General features: G+C 40.4%; 1 protein-coding gene and 1 long non-coding RNA gene across 3 annotated transcripts in view; one reads left to right on the forward strand and one right to left on the reverse strand.

The window, feature by feature from the left end:
* LOC125378601 (arylsulfatase B-like) overlaps positions 1-11,098 on the forward strand; it is a 39,882-nt gene extending 28,784 nt beyond the window's left edge. For both annotated transcript variants that reach the window (XM_048394261.1, XM_048394260.1), the window contains 11 exons: positions 782-885; positions 1,146-1,252; positions 2,059-2,123; positions 2,375-2,476; positions 3,780-3,843; positions 4,102-4,199; positions 5,083-5,219; positions 6,083-6,141; positions 8,216-8,339; positions 8,880-9,022; positions 10,571-11,098. In XM_048394261.1, coding sequence (XP_048250218.1) covers positions 782-885; positions 1,146-1,252; positions 2,059-2,123; positions 2,375-2,476; positions 3,780-3,843; positions 4,102-4,199; positions 5,083-5,219; positions 6,083-6,141; positions 8,216-8,339; positions 8,880-9,022; positions 10,571-10,746 — 1,179 coding nt within the window. In that variant the 3' untranslated portion in view covers positions 10,747-11,098. The remainder of the gene's footprint in view (positions 1-781; positions 886-1,145; positions 1,253-2,058; positions 2,124-2,374; positions 2,477-3,779; positions 3,844-4,101; positions 4,200-5,082; positions 5,220-6,082; positions 6,142-8,215; positions 8,340-8,879; positions 9,023-10,570) is intronic.
* Positions 1-13,997, reverse strand: part of LOC124121941 — an 85,617-nt gene that overhangs the window by 10,895 nt on the left and 60,725 nt on the right. The window contains exon 2 of the long non-coding RNA XR_007220369.1: positions 13,093-13,231. This is a non-coding gene — a long non-coding RNA (uncharacterized LOC124121941). The remainder of the gene's footprint in view (positions 1-13,092; positions 13,232-13,997) is intronic.

The raw sequence follows: 13,997 nt of genomic DNA on the forward strand, positions 1-13,997 counted from the left end.
CGTGTTGAACTCCCTCTTGCTTGAATAATTCGTGTTGATCTCCCTCTTACTTGAATAATTCGTGTTGAACTCCCTCTTACTTGAATAATTCGTGTTGAACTCCCTCTTGCTTGAATAATTCGTGTTGATCTCCCTCTTGTTTGAATGATTCGTGTTGAACTCCCTCTTGCTTGAATGATTCGTGTTGAACTCCCTCTTGCTTGAATAATTCGTGTTGATCTCCCTCTTACTTGAATAATTCGTGTTGAACTCCCTCTTGCTTGAATAATTCGTGTTGAACTCCCTCTTGTTTGAATGATTCCTGTTGAACTCCCTCTTGTTTGAATGATTCCTGTTGAACTCCCTCTTGCTTGAATGATTCGTGTTGATCTCCCTCTTGCTTGAATGATTCGTGTTGAACTCCCTCTTACTTGAATGATTCGTGTTGATCTCCCTCTTGCTTGAATAATTCGTGTTGAACTCGCACTTGCTTGAATAATTCGTGTTGAACTCCCTCTTGCTTGAATGATTCGTGTTGAACTCCCTCTTGCTTGAATTATTCGTGTTGAACTCCCTCTTACCTGAATAATTCGTGTTGAACTCCCTCTTACTTGAATGATTCGTGTTGAACTCGCTCTTGCTTGAATGATTCGTGTTGAACCCCCTCTTGCTTGAATAATTCGTGTTGAACTCCCTCTTACTTGAATGATTCGTGTTGATCTCCCTCTTGCTTTAATAATTCGTGTTGAACTCCCTCTTGCTTGAATGATTCGTGTTGAATCCGCACATTTGTTTGTTGCAGCACATAGTCATCTGGCAGTGGCAAAACGTCTGTTCCCCTTTGAACCACACCTTTCTGCCTCAAGTGTTGAAAGGCCTGGGCTATGCAACTCACATCGTGGGCAAGTTAGTGTTGGCGCATAAGTTACCTTACTGAAACACTTGTAAAGATGTTCGCGCAATTGTAATGATTATCATCATTAATCCTTTCAGTCTTTTACCAGAGTTTCGTAATTCTACAATTGTGTGACATATTGTTGCGTTTTAGTAAAGTAACACCTTGATCGACAAAAAGCTATGAATTTCTGTACTGCTTATCTATTTGGTATTTTAATGGTGTTCAACGGTTTTTTAACGAAACGCAATTTTCGGTTCTTGTTTCCAAGATGGCATCTCGGCTTCTGCAACTGGGACTGCACGCCCACCTTCAGAGGCTTCGATAGCTTCTTCGGCTACTACAACTCTCGCGAGGACTACTACAGCCATAAACTGTGTAAGTACAACAGAGATTTAGTTACTACTCGATTTTAAAGTGAAGGTCAAACATCATTCGCCTTTTCTATTGGACGAGAGGCGCGTCACGTGACCCTAGAGGTGAAGGACACATGTTGACATTCAAATGTCTTTTTGTCGAGACGGGTTTTCATAATGACGTAAACATCGCCACTTCCAAATTCCTCGGAAACCCCTTGGGATTCCCTGCATGAACACAAATTGCTGTTGTTTAAGTACTCACACATATACATGATTGAAAGATTGTTGTGTTATTGATTGTCATTTATGATTGTTGGTTTGTGATAAGTTATGACAGACATATCTCAATGGAAAGATGCTGAAGATAATATAAGCCACCCTTCATGTTTATCAACCTTCAGCTCTGTAGTCTGAATACTTCATTGTGGTGTTAGGAATGGTCTCTGAGGTCGGTGGGATACCCGAAGACCCGGGTTCGATGGGAACAATGTGTGAAGGCCATTTCTGGTGTCCCCCACCGTGATATTGCTGGAATATTCCTGAAAGCGGCGTAAAACCATACTCACTCACGCTGGTGTCCCCACCCCCACCCCGGACGTGATATTGCTGGAATATTGCCGAAAGCGGCATGAATGAACCAGTGCAATCACAACAATGTGACAGTCAATTTTATGCCCCCCCTCCTCTTGTAATTTTAATGAGCATCCAACGTCTGTGAAACATCTCATGTGTTCACTATTACTACATTTATGCAAAACATGTACTTGTTTGAGTGTAGACGAAGTTGTCTGGACTTTGCCGCTGACCCCGGTGCTTGTATTACAGCAGGATATTTGGACTTCCGGGATGACCAGAAAGCTGCGTGGCAGTACGAAGGCCAGTATTCTGCGGTATGTGTGTGTGACGTCACTCATGTGATGACATGAAATATACAACGAATACAATGTTTATATAACGAAATAATACCCTCATTGTTGTCATACACAGGACTACAGTTTAATGTACTTTTGTTCAATATCTCAAAGTTAGTGAGAGCTCATACATCTTTGGAAATCATATGATATATTATTTAATGATACTCCATACAAAACGGTATTATGTTAATACACACTTTCGTACAAAGTTCGACTTTGGTTTCCAGAACCTGTACTCCCAGAAGATTGTCAGTGTTATTGAAAAACATGACAAGAGCCGACCATTGTTCCTCTATCTGCCGTTCCAGTCTGTGCACTCTCCAACACAGGTACTGTGTCACCCACAGGTACACTGACACAGACACACAGGTACACTGACACAGACACACAGGTACACTGACATAGACACACAGGTACACTGACATAGACACACAGGTACACTGACACAGACACACAGGTACACTGACACAGACACACAGGTACACTGACACAGACACACAGGTACACTGACACACACACACACAGGTACACTGACACAGACACACAGGTACACTGACACAGACACACAGGTACACTGACACAGACATACAGGTACACTGACATAGACACACAGGTACACTGACACACACACACAGGTACACTGACACAGACACACAGGTACACTGACACAGACACACAGGTACACTGACACACACACACAGGTACGCTGACACAGACACTCAGGTACGCTGACACAGACACACATGTACACTGACACAGACACACAGGTACACTGACACACACACACACATACACTGACACACACACACACAGGTACACTGATGCAGACACACAGGTACACTGACACAGACACACACAGGTACACTGACACAGACACACAGGTATACTGACACGGACACACAGGTACACTGACATAGACACACATGTACACTGACACACACACACACACAGGTACACTGACACAGACACACAGGTACACTGACACAGAAACACAGGTACACTGACACACACACACACAGGTACACTGACACAGACACACAGGAACACAGACAGACACACAGGTACACTGACACAGACACACAGGTACACTGACATAGACACACATGTACACTGACACACACGCACACAGGTACAATGACACAGACACACAGGTACACAGACAGACACACAGGTACTGAAACATGAGACACCCTTCTACTCTGTAAGTGACTGTATTTTGAATGTCACATTCACAAATCAAGCTAAAGATTTCGTGTGTATCCCCTCCACGTTCTTCGTGCGTCCTTGACAGATTACTTCTGATCAAGTATCCAGTGATCCACGGTAACTGCTGAGGAGCTGTTTTGATGAAACTTGCATATTTAAATTCTAATCTCAAGGCACTCTATCTGGTATAAGGCCACACGAGACGGACGTGTAAGCAGTAGAGCCCAGGAAGGCACATAACACAGCTCTGAACCAACAGACTTCCACGAAGGGACCCCATCACTTGGCATCAAGTCTGAAGACATTCTGATACAAGATGGACATGGGTGCTATGTGTGTCACTATTATTATCTGTTTGATAACAGCAGGAATGGTTAACACCATCCCACAAAGCGTTAATTGTGATTCTCTTCCCATGTTTTACAGGCTCCCGAACGCTATGTTAATCTGTACAAGAATGTTAACAACGAAGGAAGGCGGGTTTTCAGCGGTACGTATCATGTTCCGTAAATGCTCTATCATTTCAATGATTGATCACTGCAATGGTCTGGGAGGCATTGGTATGGCGTTTAGGGAAGATATGACATATTTAGACTACTTGTTCAACTAGTTGTATGACATGACGTCCCCAAAATATGTTTAACATACAGCAATGGAAGTTCACTATTTTAATGACGTTCCAGGCAATTTCAATTAAAGAGACGTCTTGTCCACTGAACTCTTTATATGTTATTGTTGTATCCATCAGGAATGGTCTCTGCTCTCGATGAAGCGATTGGCAACGTAACCGCTGCTCTCAAACAAACCGGTCTCTATGACAACACACTGTTTCTCTTGACGACGGATGTGAGTTGCATATTTCTGTAGTGTCTTATACACTTCTCTTACACTTGTTTCGGCAATTAGTACCGCGAACCCTCGTTAGTCCAGACTCCGTTATGACGGAAACTCAACGTTCCAGACGATTCACATCAAGAACGTCAAACATTCTACAATGGTGAGGTGAGGTGAATTGGGTTTGACGTCGCGTGCAAGATTATTGCACTTATGTAGCGACGTAAATGCCATACGTAGGTATATGCTGTACATAGGTAAACGCTGTAGGTAGGTAAATGCTGTACTTCGGTAAATGCTATACTTCGGTAAATGCTGTACCTAGGCAAATGCTGTACGTAGGTAAATGCTATACTCAGGTAAATGCTGTACTCTGGTAAATGCTGTACTTACGTAAATGCTATATTTAGGCAAATGCTATACTGAGGTAAATGCTATACTTCGGTAAATGCCATACTCAGGTAAAAGCTATACATAGGTACATGCTATACACAGGTGAATGCAATACATAGGTCAATGCTATACACAGGTAAATGCCATACTCAGGTAAATGCTATACATAGGTACATGCTATACACAGGTGAATGCAATACATAGGTCAATGCTATACACAGGTCAATGCTATACACAGGTAAATGCTATACACAGGTAAATGCTATACAGAGGTAAATGCTATACACAGGTAAATGCTATACAGAGGTAAATGCTATACTCAGGTAAATGCTATACGTTTTGGGGTGGAGAGAAAACAGATATGAACATACTGAGATACACAAAACACAATGCTGACCTTGACTGTGCACAGTTCCTTATTTCAGTCACATTTCCAGAAGGTTTCGATCAAACTGAAATATGTCTTTTCATTGTGTGTATACTGCATGTTACATGCTGCCAGAATGGAGCCGAGATCTTCAGCCACGGCAACAACTGGCCCCTGAGAGGGGGGAAACATTCCATCTGGGAGGGGGGCACGAGGGGCACGGCGTTCCTGCACGGGGCGGGGCTCAAGAAGACTGGCTACACCTATAACGGGTGAGATGGACTGTTTGTAGTATTGATGTTGGGCTGTTTTTATTGTTTTGTTTGATTCTCAGTCGAATGCTGAGCATCAGAGGGAGAGTCGATCAGAATAAATCTAATATTGTCCATGCCAGTTTCATGTGACGTAGTTCCAACTTAGATGACTTGCTTGTCAAGTAACATGTGTAGCATTCATTCATTTCTAAATGACAACTTTATCAGGTCACAAGATAAACATATTATTGGTCCAGTAGCGACATTAAAAAGGTGATTTATTACGCCTTTTCCCGTACATCGTCACGCTCGTTCTCTGGAATAATTTCCAACATAAAGTGTTATTTCACACGAAAGATAAAAACAGTATTTCATCATATATTATATGTTCAGATGAAAACAGTATCTCATCATATATATGTTCAGATAAAAACAGTACTTCATATTATATTTGCAGATAAAAAAGTATCAAATGTGTTCAGATAAAAACAGTATGTCATCACATATTTTCTGATCAAAACAGTATCTCATCACATATTTTCTGATAAAAACAGTATCTCATCACATATTTTCAAATACAAACAGTATCTCATTACATATTTTCAGATAAAAACACTATCTCATCACATATTTTCGGATAAAAACAGTATCTCATCATATATTTTCGGATAAAAACGGTACATGTATCGCATCATATTTTTCATCACTAAATAATAAATTGACTCAGCTGACCTACTTGTGATCGTAAAACGAACATATATAATGATAGTTTGCATTAAAGGTTCCAAATGAACTCATTCACTCGGGAGAGGAATTCCTCTTGGCTCCTATGCTATTCTCTAACATCGTCCTCATGCTGGTATTATTGTCCCTGCTCACAGAATGATCCATGCAGTGGACTGGATGCCGACTCTCATCTCTGCTGCAGGGGGGACCCCAGGTGAGGGAACATATTTTGTACCAAAGTGGTAAACTTGACCTTTATCGCTTTGGGCTTTGTTGTTTCATCAAACAGACAGTTGGTGATATAACTGACACAATGTTGTTTAAAGCCGCTGTATTTTCAGCATCATACCCGTGCTGTGCTTGTTGGGTTCACCAAATCTATAAACGTCTTTGAACTGTATCACTTCGTGCTTTCCTTCAATAATAGTGAGTTAGTTGGGTTGTACACCGCTTTTAACAGTATTCCAGTTTTCTCACGGCGTGTCAACTGAATGTGGAAGGAAAGTGATGCAGGTCTTAGACGTTTACCACTTCGGTGAAACCCACGAGCACAGGTATGGTGCCGACAAACCTTGAAACATAATCGGGGCGAATAGGGATTCGAACCCACAATCATAAGTTTCTGGTTTGCCCAAGGGACGCAACTCTGCACAGCGAATTGCGGCGCCTGAGACGACTGGGTCACCGTGCCCCCTCCTCCAACAGTAAGCTGACATGCCGTGATATAAGTGAATTACTGTTCCAAACTTGCACTGGTATGGTACTGAAAAACATCAACTAACAGATAATCAGGGCGATTCACGAGAAACACATCATAATGTGCGTAAGTGATTTGCACAGGATGTCAGCGTGAGCTAAATGTGGGAGGAAAACCCGAAGTGGCGCTGGTGTTATGGACACTTCAGTGAAACCAACTTATGGCATGGCGTTGATAAACTGAGAATTATTATGACGGCGAATATTGGTTTCGAACCCACGAAGTTTCTGACGCGACCATGCAAGGAACGCAACTATGCTCAGCTTTTGACGACCGGGGGGCACCAGTGTCCCTCCCCTCATCTTATTTATAAACAATCAATGAGGATTTCAATTAGGTTTGGTTTGTTTTACGCCGCATCCAGCAATATTCCAAGCTTTATAATGGCGGTCTGTAAATAATCGAGTCTCGACCAGACAATTACCTCCCTTGTTGAAGCGTTTGTAAAATATATCTTTAGTCCAGTGTATGGAATTTAACATGACTACAAAAGATCAGTGATGACGTGAAATAATTATATTTGTAATGTCTCTTATTTATTTTAGCTTTTCCTATAAAGTAAAGGGTACAAAAGATCAGTGATGACGTGAAATAATTATATTTTTAATGTCTTTTATTTATTTTAGCTTTTCCTATAAAGTAAAGGGTACAAAAGATCACAGATGACGTGAAATAATTATATTTTTATTATGTCTTATTTATTTGATCTTTTCCTATAAAGTAAAGGGTACAAAAGATCAGAGATGACGTGAAATAATTATATTTTTAATATGTCTTATTAATTTGATCTTTTCCTATAAAGTAAAGGGTACAAAAGATCACAGATGACGTGAAATAATTATATTTTTATTATGTCTTATTTATTTGATCTTTTCCTATAAAGTAAAGGGTACAAAAGATCAGAGATGACGTGAAATAATTATATTTTTATTATGTCTTATTTATTTGATCTTTTCCTATAAAGTAAAGGGTACAAAAGATCACAGATGACGTGAAATAATTATATTTTTATTATGTCTTATTTATTTGATCTTTTCCTATAAAGTAAAGGGTACAAAAGATCACAGATGACGTGAAATAATTATATTTTTATTATGTCTTATTTATTTGATCTTTTCCTATAAAGTAAAGGGTACAAAAGATCACAGATGACGTGAAATAATTATATTTTTATTATGTCTTATTTATTTGATCTTTTCCTATAGAGTAAAGGGTACAAAAGATCACAGATGACGTGAAATAATTATATTTTTATTATGTCTTATTTATTTGATCTTTTCCTATAAAGTAAAGGGTACAAAAGATCAGAGATGACGTGAAATAATTATATTTTTATTATGTCTTATTTATTTGATCTTTTCCTATAAAGTAAAGGGTACAAAAGATCACAGATGACGTGAAATAATTATATTTTTATTATGTCTTATTTATTTGATCTTTTCCTATAAAGTAAAGGGTACAAAAGATCACAGATGACGTGAAATAATTATATTTTTATTATGTCTTATTTATTTGATCTTTTCCTATAAAGTAAAGGGTATCGATGGGATTGATCAGTGGCAAGCTGTTAGCACAGGAGGACCCTCAAAGAGGTCAGAGTTCATCTACAATCTAGACGACTACGTCATACCACTACAAGGGCAAGCAGGCATAAGGTGAGTGGGTGAGTGAGTGAGTTTGGTTTAACGCCACTTTGACCGGTGTTTCTGTTCTGTCATTGGGAATTGAACCCATGCAATATTCCAGTAATATCACGGCGGGGGACACCAAAAATGGGCTTCACACATTGTACCCATGTTGGGAATCGAACCCATGCCTTCGGCGTGATGAGCGAACGCTTTAACCACTAGGCTACCCGACCACCCCTAATATTGTTAAGTAGCTGTAGGAGTGAACGCGAACCCCAATTCATCTCACCTCATCTGTTACCTTTTAAACACCATATTCCATTTAGGGATGCTGTTAGGCCTCATCATCGGTTAACGCTGCCAATAACATTTGTACAGATTACAATTAACATGTAATGATTGGATGTATGAAACACAACAGCTGTGAAACTGGCCTCTAGTGGTTGTTAGGTTATGAGAATTAACGCAATTATCACACCTTTCGCTTTCATATCAACGGCGATGCCATCTTTTATCATGAGCGCGCACAGAGGGAAACAAGCAGCCTCAATATCCGTGTCTTTGCAGGATGGGGGACTATAAGCTGTTGCTGGGATACCCCGGAACTCAGGATGGATGGCATCGTCCCATGAACAACACCAAGGATGACATATACGAGAAGCACCTGTACGACCCTCAGGGAAAGGAGACACACTTGTTCAACCTCAAAGGTACACAGATCGGAGTCCAAATGTTGAACCAATTTGTAAAGTACGATACAAAGCACAAATCACCAATGGAGTGAAAAACTGAAATATGAATAACACACCAACGTAACCTATGTCGCTTGACATCCCTGAAGTAAACCGAAAGAACAATACAATGTTTAATATTTTGTTCATATTTAAACCTAGAAATAGTGAAACACCTCTTAGTACATATTTCCACTTAAACAGACATTTAAAAATCGTATCCTCTGTTTATTTGTTTGTTTATTTGTTGTTTATCGCTGCACTCAGCAATATTCCAGCTATATGAAGACGGTCTGTAAATAATCAAGTCTGGATCAGAAAATCCAGTGATTGATTTCATGAGCATCGATCCACGCAATTGGGATACGATGACATGCATCAACCAGGTCAGCGAGCCTGACCACCCGATCCTGTTAGTCGCCTCTTACGACACGCTTAGTCGCCTTTCACAGCAAGCATGGGTTGCTGTCATCATATTCTACCCCGTATCTCCAAGGGTCCGTATCCCCTATGAATGTTCTGACGAAACACGTGGGATTGGCGGTGTGTGTAACAGCTCTGTAAGTGTATGTGTAAACTACAATCTGTCTGTGCTGCTCCGACAGCGAAAGGTGTTTCAATGCCGTCCGCGTTAACCAAACAACGTTTGGCGCTTGGCATAAAGGCATGAGGTGAGGTGAAATTGGGTTTAAAGCCGTGTACAAGATTATTGCACTTATATAGCGACGTGCATGCACGCATGTGTGTGTACTAGTCCGGACTGAAGCCGATTTATAGTGCTAGCTCACTGCGATACCATGCCGCAGTTTAACATGAACACCACACTCAGACACAGTATACTGACTCCGAGCCGACCAGTCCTTGTTTTAGCCGAGCGCCAGACAGGGTAACAACAAGTACCATCTTTTAACGTCTTTTGGTATGACGGTCAGGGATCGAACCCCGGACCTTTAGCTCTCTGGGCGGACGCTCTACCACCCAAGCACGGGGGCGGTCCCTGAAGGGATAACACAAGGACTGGTATCTCAGTGGAGTAGCGCTATCATACTGGCACAGATCCAGACTAGTACAAGCGTTTCTATGGCCTAAAAATACAATGTCAAGAATAAACCATGTTGATTGGTTGAGCTTAGAATGTCAGTGTCTGTGATCACAATGAATCTCGTATGATTTGGTATGTGATCTGTCATTATATTGAAGCTTACCAGTCATTATAAGACATAACTGATAAATGATTTGTCAAAGAACATAAGAAGCTATTAGTGATCATTATTTTTCATTTATGCAAATTGTGTGAGTGGCGGGTTCTTCTGGGAGAGCAGGACATGCTCATCCTTCCACGAATGCCTGGTGTCATCATTGATTTTCAGTGATCCTTTAATATAATTTTCAGTACAATTGTCTTTTATGCCCAAAGGAATCTGTTTGTTAATTGACATTGACGATTTACATAAAAATTTCAGCGTTTCTCTGTTAATGTATTTAAACCAGTTGACCTATAGAGCCGTTTCGTTTTCACTTTCTCAGATGATCCCCTGGAAAAACATGATCTTGCAGAAGCCATGCCAGAAATGGTTGCTAAGCTACGAGAGCGCCTTCTTGAATATAAGAGACATATGGTTCCAGCCAACTACCCTGACCACCCTGACCCAAAAGGGGACCCCAAGAGATACAACAACACATGGACGCCAGGGTGGTGCTGACGTCATCGGGGGTGGTGCTGACGTCATCGGGAGTGCTGTGAACGTCATCGTCATTGTACTGATCAATCGTGGGAACTAACGCGATGTGCGTGCACTGTACAGTCAATGTTTCACTACACTAGTAACTACTAGAAAAGAAGGTCGCCATGCAACAAAAATACATTACATCTGTCTATACATTTGTACAGAGTTCACAAATGTATTTGGCTTGACCGTTTTCATTTTTATAATGCTTTGCGCTTGTCATTTTTTGTTACTTCTTGTGTTTAAATGATGAGCTAATATCGATGAAGCCAAGATGCAAATTGTGTTTTTTTATGCTGTGAATAAATATTTCTATTACGTGTTTGTACATTTGCAAAATAATTTAGGCCAAACATATGCTGATCATAAGAATAATCAACTTCAACTCGAAATCAGAAAAGATGTGTTTTTTTGTGCTCAAGTCGACCTCCAAACACATGGAATGAGATTCGAACCGGTACAGCGTTGTGTTTGATTATCTCATGTTGTCACAGTGTTTCAGTATTGTAACGGCCTCTGATCCTTTCTCTGAAGGAAACCACGAGACGGCCTCAATACATTGTGTCATTTAACGTTGTGTTTGATTGATCGGGTGGTCAATTTGGCTGACTGGATTGATGCTTGTCATCGAATCCCAATTGCGTAGATCGATGCTGATGATGTCAATCACTGGATTTTCTGGTTAATAATTTACAGACCGTCGTCATATAGCTGGAATAGTGCGGCGTTAAACAAGAACCAAACAAACACATGCATGCACTAAAACCTTGCATTGTAGCGAACTATTTGTATCGTATACAATTCAATGACTTACACAACACAAAGGATGGATCGTCGTGGTGACGATTTCTAATTTTAGTCAAATAATGATATGTGACCATGTGCAACGGACGGAGGTCAAATCCGCTCTAGTTGAGTGAATCTTTCTGGAACCTACACTCATTGGCTGACATTGTAGGTACAGCTAGCGCCGATGGTCGAAATATAAGAACCTGGATAGTTCCGTCTACTGGTTATCCTACACTGGTATTAATGCCTAAAAATACATCTTACTGTAAAGATAATAGCAATTTCAAAACATTATTTTGAATTTGAAATATTTTTTTCTTCTACTCTGTTCAATATGTGTTGGCTATCTTTGTGTTTTGATCGATATGATTAATTGTTTGTTGTTTAACGCTTTCACACTTTTAGAACAATCCCAGCTACATATGACAGCGGTCTATAAACAATCGAGTCTGGACCCGACAATCCAGTGACTGACAACATGAGCATCGTTCCTCGTATTTGGGATACGATGGCATACAGATAACCACCCTGTCCATGTAGTCACCTCTAACGACAAGCATATGGTGCTGGGGACCTATATTCTTACCCGGAATCCCTACGGGAGCGATGGAGGTGTTCATGGCCCATCGGATACCACAACGGTCAACAGTCCTTTTTCTGATGGAAGACGGTATTCAACTCCGTGAGGTATTGACGATAATGTTGAATGGGATTCAAACCCACACTCCTAGGTTTTTGCCGAATGGAACATGTCTAAAATGAGGACTTCTAGTTTTACTTGTTTAACTCTTCTTTCAAAGAAACTATAGATTAAATTATCCTTGGAGGTAATGAATGCAATTGATCGAGGCAAGTGTTCAATGATCCTATGACCTTTTACAATCACAATACTGTGAAGTCTAGTCCTCAAAAGTTCATTCGCTGTTTGTCGGGACGGGAGACAATGGCAGGGAATTAATCGCTCTTGGCCAGACGTAAGTTGTAGGGTTAAGAAGCAACTCTCATTAACTGCGTACTAAAGGTACCACGTTGAGAAGAAAACTAGGGGCACTCTAGACGTCTAGACTCCTTCAGATGATATCATACTACCCCTCCAGCCAAACAAGCCTACCTTTGACACTTAAATAATTGCACAGCATGTTATTTCTATGATGGTGTTGATAATCGCCCATGGGCAGGTAATGTTTTATCTGTCATTGACAAAGTAGTGAATAAATGCCACAGAACATTCTCCATATTTATCAGAAAACTGTGGTTAAAGCAGAATCAACTGTACGACCGTAATAATAATACTAATATGAATAATAATATGAACAACATGAAGAATATGTTGAGGGCGTCATGGAAAATGATGAATACAAAATTCTTTGGAAAAGGCCCGTGTACAGCCTCATGTGTATCAAGGCCAACAAACCTAATTTTGTGCTTTATGATAAATCCAATGCAATCATTAACATTATTGAATTTTCTGTCCTTTTGACACTAATGTGATTGACATATTCAGGAAATGCATGGCAAACATGCGGATGTCACCTTCGAAATGTCACGCTTTCATCCCAAGTACTAAGTTGTCTGATTCCCCATCGTACCGTGGGTTGTCTGCTTCAAGAGCGAGCGCTTTAACATCTACTACACCGCCGCAATCTTCCAGTTCCATTTGTATGGCGGTGACCTGTAAACAGAGTATGGGCCACCATGATCAGCAGCCTGCGACATCGGATACGATGGCATATAGTCAACCAAATCCTAGAGTCTAACCATGATTCTTTGGGTATATACCATTCAAACGAAGTTAAAGAACGACCGATTCTTTCATATTACTACAGCTAATCTGTCATGGAAACAAAGAACACCAACGTTTCTTTCATATCACTACAGCTAATCTGTCATGAACAGTGATATGAAAGAATCTGGTACTCTTTAGCCTCTTGAGTTGTAAGTTCTGACAGAGTAACTATAGTGATATGAAAGAATCTGGTACTCTTTAGCCTCTGGAGTTGTAAGTTCTGACGGAGTAACTATAGTGATATGAAAGAATCTGGTACTCTTTAGCCTCTTGACTTGTAAGAACTGACAGAGTAACTATAGTGATATGAAAGAATCGGGTACTCTTTAGCCTCTGGAGTTGTAAGTACTGACAGAGTAACTATAGTGATATGAAAGAACCGGGTACTCTTTAGCCTCTGGAGTTGTAAGTACTGACAGAGTAACTATAGTGATATGAAAGAATCAGGTACACTTTAGCCTCTGGAGTAAGTACATTTTGCTGTGCTGAAACTTGCGTTCTCAAATTTGAAGCGGCCGTTAAATATCTATTCCGCCTCGCGATACCTGTTGCGCGTAAGTTTTCCATCACATTGACAATATTCAGCCATATAACAATCGAAACAAGTTTCATATTATTACATACTGTCAACAAATGGCAGTATAATTTGTTA

This window comes from Haliotis rufescens, unplaced genomic scaffold (assembly GCF_023055435.1).
Source record: "Haliotis rufescens isolate VD_foot unplaced genomic scaffold, xgHalRufe1.0.p SCAF_13, whole genome shotgun sequence".
Taxonomy (NCBI): Eukaryota; Metazoa; Mollusca; class Gastropoda; order Lepetellida; family Haliotidae; genus Haliotis; species Haliotis rufescens.